The sequence below is a fragment of the Rhododendron vialii genome, chromosome 3a, assembly GCF_030253575.1.
Source record: "Rhododendron vialii isolate Sample 1 chromosome 3a, ASM3025357v1".
NCBI classification, from domain to species: domain Eukaryota; kingdom Viridiplantae; phylum Streptophyta; class Magnoliopsida; order Ericales; family Ericaceae; genus Rhododendron; species Rhododendron vialii.
In genome coordinates, this window is record NC_080559.1 from 35,469,983 (window position 1) to 35,489,549 (window position 19,567).

The 19,567-nt window shown below is 37.1% G+C and overlaps 2 protein-coding genes across 2 annotated transcripts; both read left to right on the plus strand.

The window, feature by feature from the left end:
• Positions 1-7,698: 7,698 nt before the first annotated feature.
• LOC131321370 (uncharacterized) lies at positions 7,699-9,689 on the plus strand. The gene is made up of 2 exons (XM_058352355.1): positions 7,699-8,591; positions 9,473-9,689. The coding sequence occupies exons 1-2, from the start codon at positions 7,699-7,701 to the stop codon at positions 9,687-9,689; spliced, it is 1,110 nt and encodes a 369-aa protein (XP_058208338.1).
• A 1,462-nt stretch (positions 9,690-11,151) lies between these two features.
• On the plus strand, positions 11,152-17,655 carry LOC131320892 (mitochondrial outer membrane protein porin 4). The gene is made up of 7 exons (XM_058351795.1): positions 11,152-11,239; positions 11,346-11,415; positions 12,688-12,755; positions 14,702-14,812; positions 14,940-15,026; positions 15,718-15,926; positions 16,899-17,655. The coding sequence occupies exons 2-7, from the start codon at positions 11,367-11,369 to the stop codon at positions 17,203-17,205; spliced, it is 831 nt and encodes a 276-aa protein (XP_058207778.1). The 5' UTR covers positions 11,152-11,239; positions 11,346-11,366; the 3' UTR covers positions 17,206-17,655.
• The last annotated feature ends 1,912 nt before the right edge of the window (positions 17,656-19,567 follow it).

A 19,567-nucleotide genomic window follows, 5' to 3' on the forward strand; every position in this document is an offset into this window, starting at 1 on the left:
GGTGTTTTCCTGGTTTAGGCTCAGCCTGTTGAGCCTATTTCAGTTCCTCCGTGTAGTTTGGAGAAGAAAGTCTTGGATGGTCAGGCCGGTGTATCCAAGCTCCTATTATCTCTGTAACTTCGTGTTTATGAGTTAATGAAATTATTATTTTGCTCATCAAAAAAAATATATAGGCACTATATAGGCACCGTTATCTATTCCGATACCGCGATTTAAAACCCGTAATCAAGGCAACATCTCTCTTGCGCACATGATCCAATAATTTTGACATTAGATAAAGCCACTAGCTAGTCATGAACATAAACTGAACCGAGCACATGGGAATGTGTTGAAATATAACGGCAGACTAATTCACGAGAGACTAGTTAGCGTACTAGTCCAAACGAGATAAACAACTCGTCGCAACGAGCAATTCTTGCGCACAAGAAAGAAAGAGAAAATCTCTGTAATATTATTGATAAAAGTTTAAAAGTCTAATAATTGAATAGGTTACAGCCCTTTTTATAAGACCCTAACCCTAGATATCCTACTGTAAAAGAAATAATAAATCATGCCAAAACAAGCGGCATTAAATAAAACATAGTTCCTAATTAATTAAAATAAAATCTTAATTCTTGTAGACCAAGAATTCTAATAAAGGCAAAAATCAAAATTAAACCGAATACGGAAAGTTAATAATTCTAACCTAAACGGAAATATTCCTAACCAAAATCTTATTCTAAAACAAAGAAAATAAAATACAAAAACTCTCCATTTTTGTCCTACATCAGTCTCCTTTTCTTCAAAAGAACTCGACCTCGAGTTCTCGTTAGAAACTTGCCACCTGCCTTTCCAAATAAATAAATATTTGGAATACTTCAACTTCTCGCTCGTCTTCCAATAAAAGTACACTTGCCAAGATAGTTTTTCTGCACACTTCAATTGATTGACAATTTTCACAATACGAGAATTGAGTGAAAACTCAAACTGCTCCAACCCAAGAAAATCAATAAATTGAACGTCATGCAGAAATTCCAATTTCTCTTTATGTTGATCCATCGCAAAATTAATTGGTACATCATGTATGAATGATGTAGCATTAAGAGATCTTGTACCAAATTCACCATTGGGACCACTCATACTTCCGTGTGGCTCACAAGGCTCAATATTAGGGAAGACATCATCATGTCGAGAAATTATATGTCCTGATTTATGACTTTCCTCTTCCTTTGGTTCTCGTACTTGATACAATGTTGCGATATTTTCATCCTTACTTGCAATTACCTCATTGGTTGCACCTCCATCTAAATCCAACCGATGTTCGAGCATAGGGGCACTCAAACATTCCTCTTTGCCACCAACTTCTTTATCACCAGCTTTTTCTTCGTCACCAAGTTCAATCCGATTTCCCTCCTCTTTTGCAACTTCTTCAACATCTTTGACAATAATGGTTGTATTCTGTTGCTTTGGCCCATATTTTTCCTTCAGTAATTCCTCATAGTTCCAGGGCAAAAATCTCTCCACCAAAAGTCTTTTAATTCTCGACCATGCATGAATTCGACGCTTGCCCAATCGATCTCTTGACGATTGTAATTTTAACCACCATTGTAACGCCGGGCCCGTAAGCTTCAATAATAAAAACCTCCACCTTTGTTCAAAAGGAGTTTTCGTATACTCAAAAAAATCATCAATGTCCAATATCCAATCCAAACGATCTTCAAAAAATTCAAGACCACTAAATTTTGGCAACTTATTGTAATACCTGAAATTTGCTTGTCGCTTTATCGACTGATAATCATCATGGCCCTCGAATAACTCGCCTTCAAATTCATTCCTACTATCGTAGTGATAATAAGAATATCCTCCGGAGACGTTTCGGTGAATAGGTTGGTTGTGGGCAAATCCCTCAACGCGGTTCCTATTCTGGTTAAGAGGTTGGCGATGGGCAAATCCCAACGCGCGATCCTCCTCAACCCTCCCTGGCCTTTGGCGGATTTGTAGAGTCATCTCCTGCAGCATCTCACGGATCTCAGTGAACTGAGTGCGGGTATCCTGACGGATCTCAGTGAACTGAGTGCGGGTATCCTGACGGATCTCCGTTAACTGTGCTTGTTGATCCTCCACCATCCTCCTTAGGTCAGTAAGCCCACGACCAACGTCAATGGGTGTGTCTTCTTCTGTGTTTAGTGCCATCGAACCAGGCAAAGCCTTGCTCTGATACCACTTGACGCGGCGGAATTCACGAGAGACTAGTTAGCGTACTAGTCCAAACGAGATAAACAACTCGTCGCAACGAGCAATTCTTGCGCACAAGAAAGAAAGAGAAAATCTCTGTAATATTATTGATAAAAGTTTAAAAGTCTAATAATTGAATAGGTTACAGCCCTTTTTATAAGACCCTAACCCTAGATATCCTACTGTAAAAGAAATAATAAATCATGCCAAAACAAGCGGCATTAAATAAAACATAGTTCCTAATTAATTAAAATAAAATCTTAATTCTTGTAGACCAAGAATTCTAATAAAGGCAAAAATCAAAATTAAACCGAATACGGAAAGTTAATAATTCTAACCTAAACGGAAATATTCCTAACCAAAATCTTATTCTAAAACAAAGAAAATAAAATACAAAAACTCTCCATTTTTGTCCTACATCACAAATTATGCATGTATACTGTATGCTTCCTAACGGGTAGTATATGGTACTATAGTAATATATACCCTGCAATGGAAACATGAGAATGGGCTTCATTAACATGGCACAGCAATGATATTATTATTCTAAATCATTTAATTTAATTTAATTTAAAGAATCACATATAGATAGTCTTGCAGGGGGTACTCGGCTATAATTGCTGTAAGTCTCTTGTCTCTCATTTCCGGACATAACACAATCCGGCCGGGAAACTACAACTTTTCCAACATTTACTTACCTCCCAAAAATATGATACATAATCAATTGTTCCTCATACTAGTAAAATAAATGCAATTTTCTGTATCATGGTCATATATAAAATAGATTGGGTTGGGGGTCATTCCGTAAGCATTTATATTGGGTTGAGGTCACTAACACTAATAGCGATACATTTGAAACGGCACTAATATTAGATCAATGCGTACAGTACCAATAGAAGAATGAGTAATCTGACCATTGGTACAGTACTCAACCTTAGTTATAAAAATTATTTGGGGCTGTTGGGGTAAGAACTAGTAGCACACTACTCCGTATTCCATTTCCAAGATGTTACTCTTTTCTTTTTGTTTCAGGAAAGATGTTACTCTTAATTTGGTAAGTATATTATTAATTAATCTCAAGCCCCTGATTATAGGAAATCGGAAACTCTGTTCTCATTGGTCAGAAAATACAATGTCGACATGCTAAATTGATATTTATAACTTATAAGCATGTTCTAACTACTATAATAACTACTATATTTGAGACCATTTCTTAAACCAAATGGCCTCGAATAACAGCTACCACAATATTCAGTAATCAGGTAGAGCAAGAGTGCAAGTCCATACATGTCACGTTCCAGAGTACTCGATCGATAACTTAGCTCAAAAAAGTTTAGGGCACACGTAGATTCACAAAAACACTTGCACACATAATCCTCTCTCTCTCTCTCTCTCTCTCCAAATAGTTCTTTGATTTCATTTTCTCGACTTCAATAAAAAAAGCATATGGTCGTAGCTAGCTAGTAAGGACCATGCATGCATGATCTCCAAATTAAGGGCAACAATCATACTTTTATCTTTTGTAGTGGCTTACAGTGTGAGCCACTGTGGCCTCTGATGTTGAAGCAATATTCCTTCGAATTTTCATGCTGATATATACCGCTCTTTTGAGTTTTGTACTGTTTCATTTGCTGTAATGCTGTTGTGAACTAAAAGAGTAGAGGGCGGGCCACTTGAAGTTTGAATCTTCTGATCACCTTTTCCCCACACTTTTGGCTTTCATTCCGTCCAAGTTTTGGTTCCATTAGTAGGGTTTAACATTTGTGCTTGGCTGCAATAATATGCTTTTTTTTTATACGGCAAAAAGATGGATTCATTAACTCATAACAAGGAGAATATATATTCTTTCATTGGCAAACTTTTTTAGTCGAATGGTCCAAGTTTGTGGAGACATGTAATTTTTTCCTCATGCACCATTTATTTATTTAATTTTCCTCAACCATCTAGCTAGATTGATGCTGCTAATTGATCATCATTTCATGATTAATTATCTTGGAGTAATTTCGTTGAGATCTATCCATCTCAATATGAAGTTAAATAAAGCTACCAAGATTATAATTCTATTTTTATTCTTAATTTTGAACAACAGCTACCGAGTTTCTATGCTTTGTTCCTCGTCCTGATACTCATGATTGTTAGAATAACACTATTAGGAAATATTATAGTGATATTATATTTTCTAGATTTTATTATTGTGTTTCCTGTTTATACTCAGCCTTTATATTATTCATATTTTTTAAGTTTTTAATGCATCATTCAGTTACCAAAAAAAAAGGAGCTAGCTGAACCTCAAACCATAACTTTGTGAAGTCTCTACGGCAGATCAATGATCACCTACTACCGTGCCAACTACCAGAAGTTAACTCTCGAGCTCAAATGATTGATCAAAAGGGTCGGACAAAAGGGGATGTCGGAGGGTGCCCGGATCGATCCATTCATGTACAATTCCAACTAATTCTTTTATTGTACAAATTTCACGGCTCAATTTGAAAATCTTCTATCACGGGATTAGTCCAACTTGCATGAAAATTTCATAAAATTCTTGCCTACGCGAGAAAAAATCTCCTAGAATTCTAAATTATCAATCACTTTTTTTGGTTGCGTGTGTCAAATTAAAAGATTGGTACATATACACACACAAACTCAAATCTACTGAGTAGCAATATATATCTATGGAACATAATTTTGTTAAATATAGAAATATATGTGATTCAAACCCTTTTTATATATATATATATATATATATATATATATATATAGAGTACCTTTCTCCTAAGGACTACCTTAACTTAATAAAATAAGGACCTCCCTTTCCCGATCGAATTTTGATGATCCGAGCCGCTCAATGTGTTCAGAGCATGATTTTAAGGGTACACGCGAGAAATCAGCAAAAAAAAAAGATCGGGAAGGGCTTGATCCGAGCAATTTTTGTTTATTTTTTATCAAACGGTTCAAATTAAAACTGTTCAGATGAAGACCTTTCCGGTCTTTTTTTTTGCCAATTCCTCGCGGATACCCTTAAAATCACATTTTGAACACATTGAGCGGCTTGGATCATCAAAATTCAAACGGAAAATGGGAGAAATGGAGAGATCCTTATTTTAACTAAAATAAGGACCACCTTATTTGAAAATGACTGTATATATATATATATATATATATATATATATATATATATATATATATATATATATATATATATATATATACAGTCCGGATCCAATGAGGGATCCCGCACGGTGCTACTGTGCAGGACTCCCCTTTCCCAATCGAATTGCGACGATCCGAGCCGCTCAAAGTGATCAGAACGTGATTTTAAGGGTACCCGCGAGAAATCAACAAAAAAAATAATCGGGAAGGGCTTGATCCGAACAATTTTTTATTGAACGGTTCAGTAAAAAATTGCTCGAATCAAGCCCTTCCCGATCATTTTTTTTGCTGATTTCTTGTGGGTACCCTTAAAATCACATTCTGCACACTTTGAGCGGCTCGGATCGTCGCAATTCGTTCGGAAAAGGAGAGTCCCGCACCGCAAAGCCATGCGGGATCCCTCATTGGATCCGGACTGTATATATATATATATATATATATATATATATATATATATATATATATATATATATATATATATATATATATATATATATAAGGGTACTACTCCAAGATAACTACATCGGTCGCTTGATCGGGTAACTAACAAACCTTTTTTTTTTGGACAAAAGATAAAGTCAACATTGTTAGTTATAATTACTGAGACTTGAACATCTGTCCAATAATGCATTGGAGAACAGTGTCTATCACTCCAAGGGTCAGCTCCCCTTCGGTAGTTCTATGTAGATTGATGGCAGGCAGGAGATCGAGCCTAGATACTGACAAGTCGGCTATTGGAAGCTAATGTGTCACCACTCAATTAATGTTTTCATACATCTTCTTAGAAATTTCAATAAAAGTGTGAGAGGATCGTTACAAAATAAAAGTATAAGTATATATTTTGGGGTGTCACGGCTAGAAATAAAGATGTTTTTCGCATTTTAAAAACAGTACATGTTACCATATGATACGATCGAGGGGTATACTTGTAGATAGATAGTACTTAATTTACTTGGATGGGCTTGAGTACATATAAGTAGGGCCGTAAACGAATCGAATCGAGCCGAACCCTGTTAAGTTCGGTTCGGGTTCTTTAAGGTATGAGTTCGGCTCGAATTCGATTTGAGCCTGAACAACTTGGTTCGAGTTCGGCTCGTTAAAATTTTTCAAGGCTCCGGTTTGGCTCGGTTGGGTTCATTAAGATACTAGTTTGGCTCGAGTTCGGCTCAGATTCGGCTTGGGTTCGATTCGAACTTGAACATCTTGGCTCGAGTTTGGCTCGTTAAACTCAAATAAATCAAGCCGAGCCGAATCTAAGCTCGAATTGAGCTCGTCAAGACTCAGGTTTGATTCGGCTCAGCTTATTAAACTCAAGCGAACACAAACTCTCTCATTGATCGTATAAAATTTGGGAGAAAAATAAATATTGAATTATATATACAACATTAAATTTTTTTACATTTACAAATAGACCCCTATTGAATTATTAATTAAATTTAAGTATATGTTCGTGAACCTAACCGAGCCGAATACCGTTAGGCTCAGGTTCGACTCATTTACGGAACGAGCCTAGAATTGAGGTTCAGGTTCAGTTCATTTAGCAGGCGAATCGAACTCGAACAAGCTCTTACCGAACCGAGCCTCGAACAGTTCGCGAATAACTCAGTTCATTTACAGCCCTACATATAAGTCGTACTCCTATTATTATGTAGTGCAAGTCCAACCCTAATCTAACCCAGTCCTAGAAACTTTTTTAGCATCTTTAAAACACTGGGTACGTGTTCGGGTCTGCACCACATGTTCTTGAATGAGTGAAAAATACTGCAAAGTCATTCAAAGTTGCATGAAGTACTAGAAGTCTTTTTATTAGTAATTTGGACCAATGAAAAGCAAGAAGTAGAATGTAAATTCGGATCGGAGCCCCGGCCCCATGTTCATGCAAAAGTGTTACCTAATGCCCCAAGTTGACGCCATTTAATTGATATAACTAGTTTATGCCTGGGGCGATATACACTCGATCTACACATGTGCAAGTAATTAGGCCCTTTTTTTTCCTGAACGGCAGTGCAAGTAAAGGCCTTTTCACCCACAAAAAAAAAAAAACTAGGCCAATTTTTTTACGTGAAAACCTAACTTAGCTTTCGGCACAATTCTAGTAGTCTTCCCAACTTGCTTAGTGGTGAGAAATCAAAATGGTAAGCCTCAATTGCACGAAATCGCCAGCCATAAACCTCACATGTATAGGAAAGCTGGAAGTTATAATACTGGATCACTGCAGCAACTCATTCCCGATATTCCTCTCGATCTGCTCTTCAATCACCTCTCTGCATAATTCTACTCACGAAAACACCACTGCCCATTTTTCTCCAAACAGGTTTCCAATTTCCTGCCACAATGAAGTCCCAAAGGCCAAGCGGATGGCGATTCATCGCCTACGGCGGCTGCTTCGCTGTTTTAATTTGCATCTTCGCTTCAACCAACGAGTTCCGTTTCGACAGCCTCTCCGAGTTTTGTAGAATACCCTTCCCGCTGTGTAGCGCAACGCAGTCAATTTCTTTTGATCACATGGAGAATTCCTCGCCCAACGACATCCGAATCTTCATCGGAGTCTTGACAATTCCCAGTAGACACTGGCGCCGCCAGCTCCTCCGCCTCCTATACAGCACACAATCTCCAGCGGGCGCAAAAATCGATGTGAAGTTTGTGTTTTGCAACCTACGGGAAGACAACACGAGCCTACCAGAGGACGAAAAACTCAAGATTGACCTAGAAATGATGCGCTACGACGATATCATAATTCTCAACTGCACAGAGAGCAGGAAGACCGCCCCTAAGTCTTATGCGTACTTTACAAGCTTGCCGGATATGCTAAATCGCTCTGATGGTTCAGAGCCGCCGTACCATTACGTAGGAAAATTGAGCGATGTCAGCTATTTTAGGTTCCAACACCTGGTGGATTCATTGGCAAACCAGCCCAGAGAAGACTTATACTACGGTTCTGTCATTCCATGCGAAGAAATGGAGCCTCATAAGAAAAACAGTTTCATGTCCGGGGCGGGTTATTTCATCTCTTGGGATATAGTGGAATGGATTAAGAGTTCTGATATCCCGAAAAAGTTGCCAATGCGTGGGGTGGAAGACAAGGCTATGGGCCGATTGCTCGAAGACGGCCATCGGGGGAAAAACCGGTATAATGCTAAGGGGGCAATCTACAATTATCCGGGGCTGGAGCCAACCAAGTGTGAGCGTGAGCTGGTGCCAGATACGATCGCAGTTTGCAATCTGAAGTTAGACAAGCAGTTGATTCATGCGATGACTTACTTTAATGTCACTCAAAATTTGAAACCATCCATATTTTACAGTATCTCAGACCTTAATTTGAAACCACTCATAGCTTAATGTTGTGGGTCATTCGAGCCGGCTTCAGGAAAAAATTATTATTCGGTATCGATCTCAGGCCCCTTTTGCACCGCTACATATTGTGTTGGAGCTCAAGACATGGTGTATGAACTCCACCACGATGTATTGTGGAAAAGGGATTGGAGGAGGGAGGGGCACTCGATTTTGTTCTCTTTCTTTTATGTCAATTCTGTTTTTCTTTGAGAGGTTCTGAGTTGCAAAAGGGCATTTACAGTCTTTCATGTAATGCAAATTGGAATAATAAGTTTTTGGATATCCTTTACTTTTGTACGGTACGTGACTTACTTAGTTGCTTGATTATAAGGTCGCATGTTTGAATTCAATAGACGCCAATCATCCCAAACCTTGGGGCCATTGGGGGTTATGTGTGATTATTACCTTCATAGCTTCGGAATTAGTCGAGGTACACACAAGCTGACTCGAACATCCGATTATCAAAAAAAATAAAAAATTCCAGTTCTTTCATTTCAATGTAAGAAACAGTATTGTCCCTGTCTTGTAATTTTCACCTGGAAACCGTCGAGCGCGGGGTTATCTCTTTGATTATCAGTTTTTGTTTTTTTTTTTTTTGTTCACTTACTAAACTGAAGTATCATTTTTGTCAATTTAGTTAGAGGTTGTCGTATCAGTATCACCTAATGGGTTAAGCCCGCTAGTAGTAACAAGAGTCCTAGGCCGGAGGCCAAGCCACAAAATGGTTCGTAATCTTGAAAATTATTTTCATAATCAATAGTAATTGTTTTTGCAGTATTTGCATTCTATACTTGAAGTATGGTAACAATTTAAAACATTATGAACTTTTTTTTGTTAATGCTTTATTTGTTCTGTTGAATTTTGATGGTATGATACTAGTTGGGCAGAGGGGCCACAACCACTTTGCAAAGCTTCAAAGCCTGGAATTTAGCCCAAACCCAGAACCTAACCAATCTCCGTCGTGGGCGCTCGTTTGGAATTCAGGGCTATGAATAACCTCTGAAATCTACTGTAAACAAACCGACTAACTCTCCAAGCGCTAATCCCCTCTAATGTATACAATATTGACAATTGTATGGGGGGTGTGGAATTGGAATTCATTGTGACATGCGGGAGACTTTCACATGTTCTATCATGCCCACTTTATTTGTTTGTTTGGTTTTATTATAGTGAAAAATAACGTCAATAGCACTATTTTCAAACAGTCACCGAAGTGGGGGCACATAGGGTACGTGTCCCCATTCGAACGCGTGTCCCCACTCAAAATTAAAATATTTTTTTGCAAAAATTAACATAATTATGATAGTGTGCTAATATATAAACATACACACTTGCATATATCTCGAAAAAACACATACAAAATTAGTTTTATGTATGAATTTCATTATATGGTGTATTTTTATACTTGTTATTTTACGAGCTATTTGTCTATTTTGAGCTATTCTCTTCTTGATTCTCTTTATTTTTAACCCGCTGGGAGAAATATTGTAAAACAAAGTCATTAACAAAACTAACTCAGTCATTCTAAAACTTGTTGATGTTTATTTAAAACATACTTTAAAAATTTTGTATGAGATTTTGTGCTCATTTTTACCTAATTTAACTTAAAGTACGTCTTATAAACTTTTGTAGTTAGTAATACATACCTTAATTTTGTACGATCTTATTATGATTAACTAAAAAAATAAATTTTCGCCGTTATGATTAACAGGTGCCTCCACTAGTACTACACTGTATTCTTGAATCCGTCCTTGGTCACAATTGGAATGTGGATATGATTAGAGACACGTATAATCTTTATTTATGAGTAGTGACATTGCCCTCCTAATGAATATATTATTGGGTACCGTATGAAAAAGGAAATGATGACATACCAAACAAAAAAATCATACTCCCTCTGTCCCTAAATAAGTGTTTGACACGTAAAATTAGGCTTTACAAAATATGCATATTTTTTATTAAAAAATTTAATTTTTTTCACAATCTAGTAGAACTCATATCTATCTATTGATTTGTGAAAAAAAATTAATTTTTTTAACCAAACAAATGCATTTTTTTGAAGGATTAATTTTGCGTGTCGGACACTTATTTAGGTACGGAGGGAGCATGAAGTTCTAACAGATTGATGTGGCTTTGATTTTCTTTTTGCTGAACCAAACCAGTATCGCCAATTTTTTTTAACTTTTTCAACAATAAGTGTTATTAAAATAACAAATTTTTCATTGCCAGCTCGTTTAAGTACATAGTTTTATCCAGTATCTGTCAAGTGCTTTTAATTTTTTTCCTTTTAGGGAGAGATTATGGTGGAATAGTTAGACCGGCATAACCTGGAGTACTATTTTCAACGTCAAGCGGTCCAGTCCAGATAACTTATTTTCCAAGACTCGCCAAACCGTTTTGACACTCACCGGTTTGACCCAGTACCTTGTAACGATCAACCAGCCTCCTTATTAACCGGCCTCCTTATGCTACATCACAGCAGTGGCTAGGGTTTAAAATTCTACTTTTCGTTTCTCTTGACCTTTGCTATACCTCCCCCAAGGTCTCTCTCTCTCTCTCTCTCTCTCTCTCTCTCTCTCTAGATTTCGTATGAACTATATTTGTATGCATCGCGATATACAGGATTCCTAACCTGAATGTGGTTGCAGATTGTGTCTGTTTCACCGAACATGGCCAACGGTCCTGCACCATTTTCAGATATTGGCAAGCAAGCCAAAGGTATACTACTTCCGACCTGTTCCTGCTTGAATTCCTGATCGATTAGTCTGAGTTAGAGTAATTGTTCGATTTGGATTGCTCAGTTTCTAGTTGAGTGGAAAGAAGATTAGTTCATACTTTCCCCTCCTATATATCCGTCTTTTGTTTTTTGTGCCTTTTCTGGTCCTTTAAGCAGCGTTTACCGGAAGTGTTGGTCGTAATGCGGGTTTGAATTGTTGGATTCCATAGTTCCAATTGTTGGACATATATCAAGCATGTTTAGTGTGTATTCAGGGGCAGTCCTCTGCAGTCATTAGTATTTTGTCGGCGTAATTACTGTTGTATTGGAGACTAGTGCAGAGTTGCTTCATATAGAAATCTTTTACTTGTAAATTGCTACGCCTTCATTGATGTTGATTCCCTTTTTGGTTTCTTTTTGTACGAATGTGTAACAATGTATAACGAATAACGATGTTTTAAATGGATGAAGAAGACTACCTTATGCTAACAGACTAGGAAAGATAACTTTTAGGTACTTGCTTTTTCTAGTTAAATCTGCATGCCCCGTCCTCAACAGGCTTGCTTCACTCAAAATCATTCCGGAATTTCTGGAGATCCTGATCCTGTTTTTTCTTAATTTAGGTTTTCTTTTTCCTTTTTTGTCTGATCCTTCTTTATGGACATGGGATAATGACTTACTAGTGATATGACTCCAACACGGAATCTCAGTTATAATGACTCGATCTGCCATTTTCTAGTTGCGCTTATTCAAGCGCCTAAGCAAATAAAGGAAGGAGCATTACTTCTTGCATAATCTCCAAATATGCAAGTTCAGGATTAATTTTTTCTTTCAGTGAGGGATAGGATTCTGTAATTTATTCAGCATTGGTATGTAATTCGGAAAAGTACGCTCCAAAAAGCGTAAAAGACATGTGTATGGTGTAGATTCAATTTTGGTTTGGAGATGGTCACACCCAGAATAAATTTTAAGACATTTGTATGGTGTAGATTCAATTGTGGTTTGGAGACGGTCACACCCAAAATAAATCTTGTCCACATGTTATGTTTCTGGGTAAGTATCATTTTTGGAACCTTTTAGTTATTGGAATGCAGAATGCTGTCTCTAGCGTGATTCTTTTTCTTTATTTTGTTTATGTTCCTTTGAACGCCCATCTTCCTTCCTTTTCAGATATACAAGTTTGATGCTTTTGTGATTTATGTAGACATCTCATTAATTGCTATGACCTCTTTCTGCCGATATGAAGTAATACTGAATTTGATTGCTTTGTGCAGACCTATTGACCAAAGATTACAATTTCGACCACAAGTTCACCTTTTTAGTTCCGAGCCCTACTGGGCTGGTATGGTTTGATTTCACTCCTTGTTATATATGTTTCTATTGTATTGTATCTACTATCTAAGGCCATTGTTTAGAACTTGCATCTTATCTAGCATTTCTACTGCCTTCTTTAAAATGTCAATTTTGGTGCTTTAACTTGTGATGCCCATAGTTGCTGGATCCTCCAAGGGGGGTTTCGCTCCTCGCTCCTATCGAGATAGAATCTTGCTTCTAATCGGGATGGTTTCCAAAGAAATAAAAGAAAAGTTATCAACCAAGAGAATGAGATAGTCTAAGAGTGCATTAATAAGTACTTAGATTCTGCAAAATCTACCAAATAAGAAAAAAGGTAAGCATATTTTGGAATATATAGTTTTTAAATGAAATAGGTGAACGCTCTCATAGGCACTCGTAAATGTAGAAACCGCTTCCACCCCCCACCCTTACTCCCGCTTTGTGCAACTATGGACTTATGTCAGCTGCAGAAACTATACTCTGTCTTAGTGGTGATCCTATCATAGTCGATCCTTTAAAATTGGGTGGTTTATTCAAGCCACTTTTGTATTTTACGGAATGGACTCTTTCTGAGACGAAGACCGTTATAATTGACGGGCATGATAAAAATCTCAACCTTCTACCGGGTTACTGAAGATATCAATTATGAAGGGGATTTGGAGAGGATGCTGCCCGTAGAATGGAGATGGGGTACGGTGTACCAATATGTGGTAGAGTGCTGGCTATCAAGAAGTTTCATAGAAATTAAGCGGTGTACATTAAAGAAGATGTTGAGATGGATGATATTGTAGAATTGAAAGATTGAACAATGACTACATTCGTGAAAATTAGAGGTGGCCTGTTGAACAGGACATGAGTTGTCCATGATGGTTCTACTATCTATCATGTGCAGTCAAGTTCAATAAATGTACTTGTAACAGTGATGTACTCGGTGTTTCTGTTGTTTTTCTTGGTGCAAATATTTTTATATTACCCAAATAAACATTGATATATTTGAATCGAATGTCCTGCGGTCACCCGTGAAGACTGAGAAAGATTTGAATAACTGTCGAATGGCTTTGTACTTGCATTGATTAAGTTGATTTAAAGCAGGTAGGTTTCTAGATTATGTTTTCAGTTACTGTAACCATTCGTAGGGCTGTTTCCTTCATATTTGTCTGTAATTCATAGGTCCGACATAGCTTCGATTCTTCATTAAGATAATAAGGGCAGAAACATTGGCAGAATGATTAAGCCCTTAAAATACACATGAATATTTACTATCTCCTGAGTCCTGACTTTCATCGACTTCTTATTTTGCATAGTTCTGTCTGTTTTTTACATTTTTTTTGGAAGTAGTCGAATGGGAAGTCATTGATTGTTCATTTGCTCCATGTCACTTGGGTGTGCCATGAATTTCCTCCTATGAGCTAAACATGTCACTGGTGTCCTACTTTATTTTTGTGGTTTTTGACCTTTTTAGCTTTTAATTGCTGATGGTCTAGCTTTTTTATTTCACGGTTTGATTCTCCAGATAAGATGAAATGAGATGAGAATTTGGGCTGCCGGGGAGGGAAGAAAGCACAAACCAAAAGAATTGTCATACAAGCACATATGCATTTCGTTTTTACTCCTTGTGTTGTTTCTCTCATGTTCAATGAATATAATATGTGGAACCCCTCAAATATTAGAAGAAAAAAAAAGATATTCACTTCTACTACCATTTCTAGTCAATTGAACTGAAGCTTTGGGACTGAACTCTTACTATCATATTGTTTCTTTTTGACATGGTCGCAATGGTTCATAATGTCTGAACCATTAATGACAAGTGTAATCGTAGCAACGTTAAATAGTGGAGGCTGTTGCATCGAGAACTTCCTGTATTAATAATTGCGGTATTGTTCATGTTAGTTTTTGCGAGAGTTGTGATTTTGTTTAACTTTTCTATTTTCCATCTTTAATTTTGTACGGCAGGGACTGACAGCCACTGGTGTGAAGAAGGATCAAATATTTATTGGTGACATATGTACTCAGTATAAGAATGGGAATACTACTGTGGATGTGAAAGTTGATACCTATTCTAAGGTATCAAGAGAAGATTTTGTCACTAGACCTTTTAGGCTTTTCCCCACAGTTTTTTCTTGGTGCATTTTCTGCGTGTGTTACATGAAGTCAACTGCACCAGTACGTATCTAAGTTTAGTTGTTTGCAGGTATCTACAAAAGTGACCGTGAATGAAATCTTTTCCTCGACCAAAGCAGCATTAAGCTTTGACGTACCTGATCACAAGTCTGGGAAGGTCAGTTCTTTACCGCTGAAATATGTTGTATGTCATGCTGCATAAACTAGCTGAACTTGAACAAGTTCTGAACCTTACATCCTTGGGAAAGCATTCACTTTTGGGAAGCATCCACTTTGGAATATTGCAACCCAGGTCCTTAACTTAGCACTTCAAGGAATATCTAATCAAGAGGAGAGTATGTCCAGAATATTAAGTATCCCTCCTAAAAGTAAATACATCCTGTTCATGTACAAACCTTATAGTATTGAATCGAGTTATAGTCTTGGTCTTAAGCATCCATGGATACATGCACGGAATGTGGAAAGGGGCACGGACACGCTGACAAATCAAGTTATCAAACCATAATATCTGTTGTTCCCTTTGATATGGCTATACATTTCCTTTACAGTTTCAACGACACTGGGCAGAAGCGCCTTTCATATTATTGACAAGAAGTAGTTTAAAAAAAAATTCAACGACACTGGGCAGAAGTGCCTTTCATATTATTGACAAGAAGTAGTTTAAAAAAAAATTCAACGACACTGGGCAGAAGCGCCTTTCATATTATTGACAAGAAGTTGTTTAAAAAAAAAATTTGGTGTTTATTTTGGTCGTGGAATTGTAGTTTGCTTGCCAGCTAGGATAATTTGATCATTTTAGGGAGTTCTGCACATATATATATCAAAAACTGTATTTGTGTATGCCGCAGCTGGATGTGCAATATCTTCATAATCATGCGGCCATCAATTCCAGTATTGGCTTGAACCCTGCCCCTCTTTTGGAGGTTGCTGCAACACTTGGAGACAAGAATCTTGTTTTGGGTGGTGAAATTGGTTTTGATACTGCCTCTGCTTCATTCACCAGATACAATGCTGGGATTGGGTTTAACAAGGCAGATTTCTCTGCAGCTCTTATACTGTATGTATCCAGAACTATACTTGAGTAATTCATTTTCTACTATAGTAGAATCTGTTTTTTGTATTTGTATTGTATTCTGCGAATGTAGAATCACTGTTCCGATATACTCTTTTGTGTACGAGTATAAAGTTTGTACACATGTTAAAAGGATTTACTTCTATGAGAAAGGATCAGCATGCGGGAAGTATACATTAAGGCTAATGTATGGTATCACGAAGGTCAACCTAAGGAGGGGAGGGGGTTTGGTCTTTGACGTTGATGTCTCTGGCACATGCGTGGTCTACCTCGTTTACTCCTTTAAAGGGATGAATTGTGATTTGCGTCATCAATTCTAAGAGTGTGGAATGCACATTGTCTCTGTACATGGATAAAAAAATTCCAAAATAGGGGTTCCCATTGCATGGTTCTAGACCAAATAGAAAGGGGTCTTAGAGTGACATTTTTTGGGTTCTTCCTGGGTATTTGTCAATGACTTGGTACCTAAGTTGAATGTGTTGGGTTTAACAGACCACATGGACAGAATAAGGTATTTATGCACAACACTCCATTGAGTGCACAATCTCTCTTTGTGCATATCCAACTAGATAGGCAAGTCCTACTCTTACTCAAGTGTTGAGTGTCGTCTTACCCAATTACTTCATGTTCAAATGAATGTCTACGGGTGCAGCTGGTTGTCAGAATGGTTAGTGATGTCATGTTCAAATCCTTTGCCTGCTCTCTGAGTGCAAAGGTTTGTAGCAATGTAATTAGCTGGCGATCATTTAAGCAGATGTATGTCAGAGACACTAGTGTATGCTTAGTTGGAAGAAGAGAGTTTCTACCCTTCAACTTATGGGCAGTAAATTACGAGAAAGAAAATTTGCCTGTCAGTTTAGCAGAATAGAAGAGACTTGATAAGCTTTTCCTAGTTTTATTTGGTGTTCTTTCGTTGTTTGAATTCATCTTCTTAACCTTCTGACTCCTCTGTTATAGAATGGACAAAGGGAAGGCATTGAAGGCTTCGTACATTCACTCTGTGAACCCATTGAATGGAATTGTGGTTGCTGCAGAAATGACTCATAGATTCTCCTCATATGAAAATAGTTTTACCATTGGAAGCTCTCATGCAATTGATCCTTACACCAGAGTAAAAACAAGATTCTCTGACAATGGAAAGGTTGCAATGCTGTGCCAGAATGAATGGAGGCCTAAGTCTCTGATAACAGTTTCAGCAGAATATGATACAAAGGCCATCAATGCATCCCCAAAGCTTGGACTTGCCCTTGCTCTCAAGCCCTGAAAATAACCAAATCCAGGCTCTCTGGTTCAAGATTGTGGGTTTAACCTTTTGATGTCGCTGCAGTTATTTAGACCCCAAGGTGAGATTACATTTTAACATCATCATTTGGGAAAAGCTTGAGATATAGCAGGTGTATTGCAAAATTCAATTTCAGAATGAATTTTGGGAAATTGAACCCAGTTTTGAAGACATTCATATAGCCACAATTGAAACACATTGTCATTGAAGTTTTGGAAGACTTGTAAGCTTATGGAGGATGAGCGTACCATAATATGATGGGATCATGATACTTAATAATCTCTTTTATCTGGGTTCCATAGTGGTGGAATTCGTGGTTATTTTACCTAATTTTGTCGGATTGTAATTTCGCAACCCATTTATTTTACCTAATTTTCGTGGAATTCGTGGTTATTTTACCTATTGTGTTAGTGGAATGGTTCTTTACTTTCAGTAAGTTGTTATTTGAGAGGAGGATCAACCATGACCTAAATTTTCATATTCTGTCCGAATTTCAATAATTTTGTTCTTATTATGAAGGGCATACATCAGCTGAGTGTATGCGACTCACCTGTAAATAATTAGCAGAACCAGTTTTAAGTTGGCCGACGCACTATTTTACTCTCCGAGCATGGCTTATGCCCCGTTCCGGAGAAACTGAAATAAAGCTTTAACACATTCTCCGTATACTGTTGTAAAAGTATCTTCCATTTTAGAAAGAAAGCTAGCTGTGGCACTTCTTACAAGCATTTTAGTGTGGTTCCTCTCGTGTAATGCTACTTTTATGCGTGATGTACAATGGGACAATTTGTTTATCATCATTGTTAAAAAAGATTAGAAGAGTGCTAGGTACCCCGAAAGAGTATTCAAAAATTACTCCGAATTTGAAAATCAATGGTCCAGATTCACTTGAATTCAATTTAGACCATCGATTTTCAAATTCGGGGTAATTTCTTAGTACTCTTTCAGGGTACATAGAATTTTCCTTAGATTAATCAGAGATCGTTATTTTTTTAGTTAAACAAACCATAACCGTCACACAGAAAAAGAACGGTCATTGTCTGACCATCAGTTCTTTTTTAACTAAAATAATATACGATGGAAGAAGCCCTTACTAATGTACAATTTAACTTTATTTTGTACTATGAATGATATGCACGTTCAGTATACAAAATCAACGGCTTGGATGATCCAATCTAATGAAATCATTATAAATCTCACTTTGTATTAGTATACTAGCGAATTGCCCGTGCCTACGGCACTACCCATTCGATTGGAATTACCTTTTGAATCTTCATAGTAGCTCAAACACTAAATCGATTCACGAAATAAATTACTTGAGAAAGATAATTTGATCAATCATAGCTAGAACTAAGCCAACTTCTCCACTAATTCATAGACCCCCCTTGCATGTGCATCAAAAACAACCGTGCTACTTGCACAGATGTTTTTGCACATATCATGCACATACATTTTTGTGGGGTCCATATCAGGGTCCCACAAAATGATCCGAACTGCTCATCTTTTTTAAAATATTTTTTGGAGGGTTCCAGTAAAAAATCAGCTCCAACGGATATCGGTAGGGGCTTTCTCAGAAATCGTAGGGTGAATCATTCTGTTTGCCCTACGATTTCTAAGAAAGCCCTTACCGATATCCGTTGGAGCTGATTTTTTACAGGAACTCTCTAAAAAATATTTTTCAAAAAGATGAGCAGTTCGAATCATTTTGTGGGACCTCGATATGGACTCCAAAAAAATGTATTGCAAGATATGTGCCAAAATATCTATGTGAGAATCATTGCTGTATCAAAAACTCTTTCAAAAAGATTTCTGAAATACCCAAAAAAAATACACATAAATCAAATAGAAGAAATGGCATCACACATGAACACACATCAGAGAGAGAGAAAGGGAGTGAGGCGCTTTTGCCCTATGATTTTTGAAAAAGTCCTTACCGATATCCGTTAGAACTTATTTTTTATAGAAACCCTCTAAAAAATATTTTCAAAAAGATGAGCAGTTCGGATCATTTTGTGGGACCTCGATATGGGCCCCACAAAAATATATGTGCAAAAATATCTGAGTGAAAATCATTGCTGCATCAAAAACTCTTTCAAAAAGATTTCCAAAATACCCAAAAAAGTATTTTTGAGCCTAACTTTTGTGGAATCAAAAAAGTATAAAATTATGACTTGTACTCAATTTTTTTTTTAAAATATTCAAGTTAAAGCCAACTTGGGGCTTTATCTTGTAATATTTTTTTGATTCCTCTCGTCGAGACAAATTAATAATCCAAAACAAAAAAAACAAAACCCAAAAGTCCAAAAATTTCTTAGCAGAATCTGCTTAAAATAGTTTTGATTTT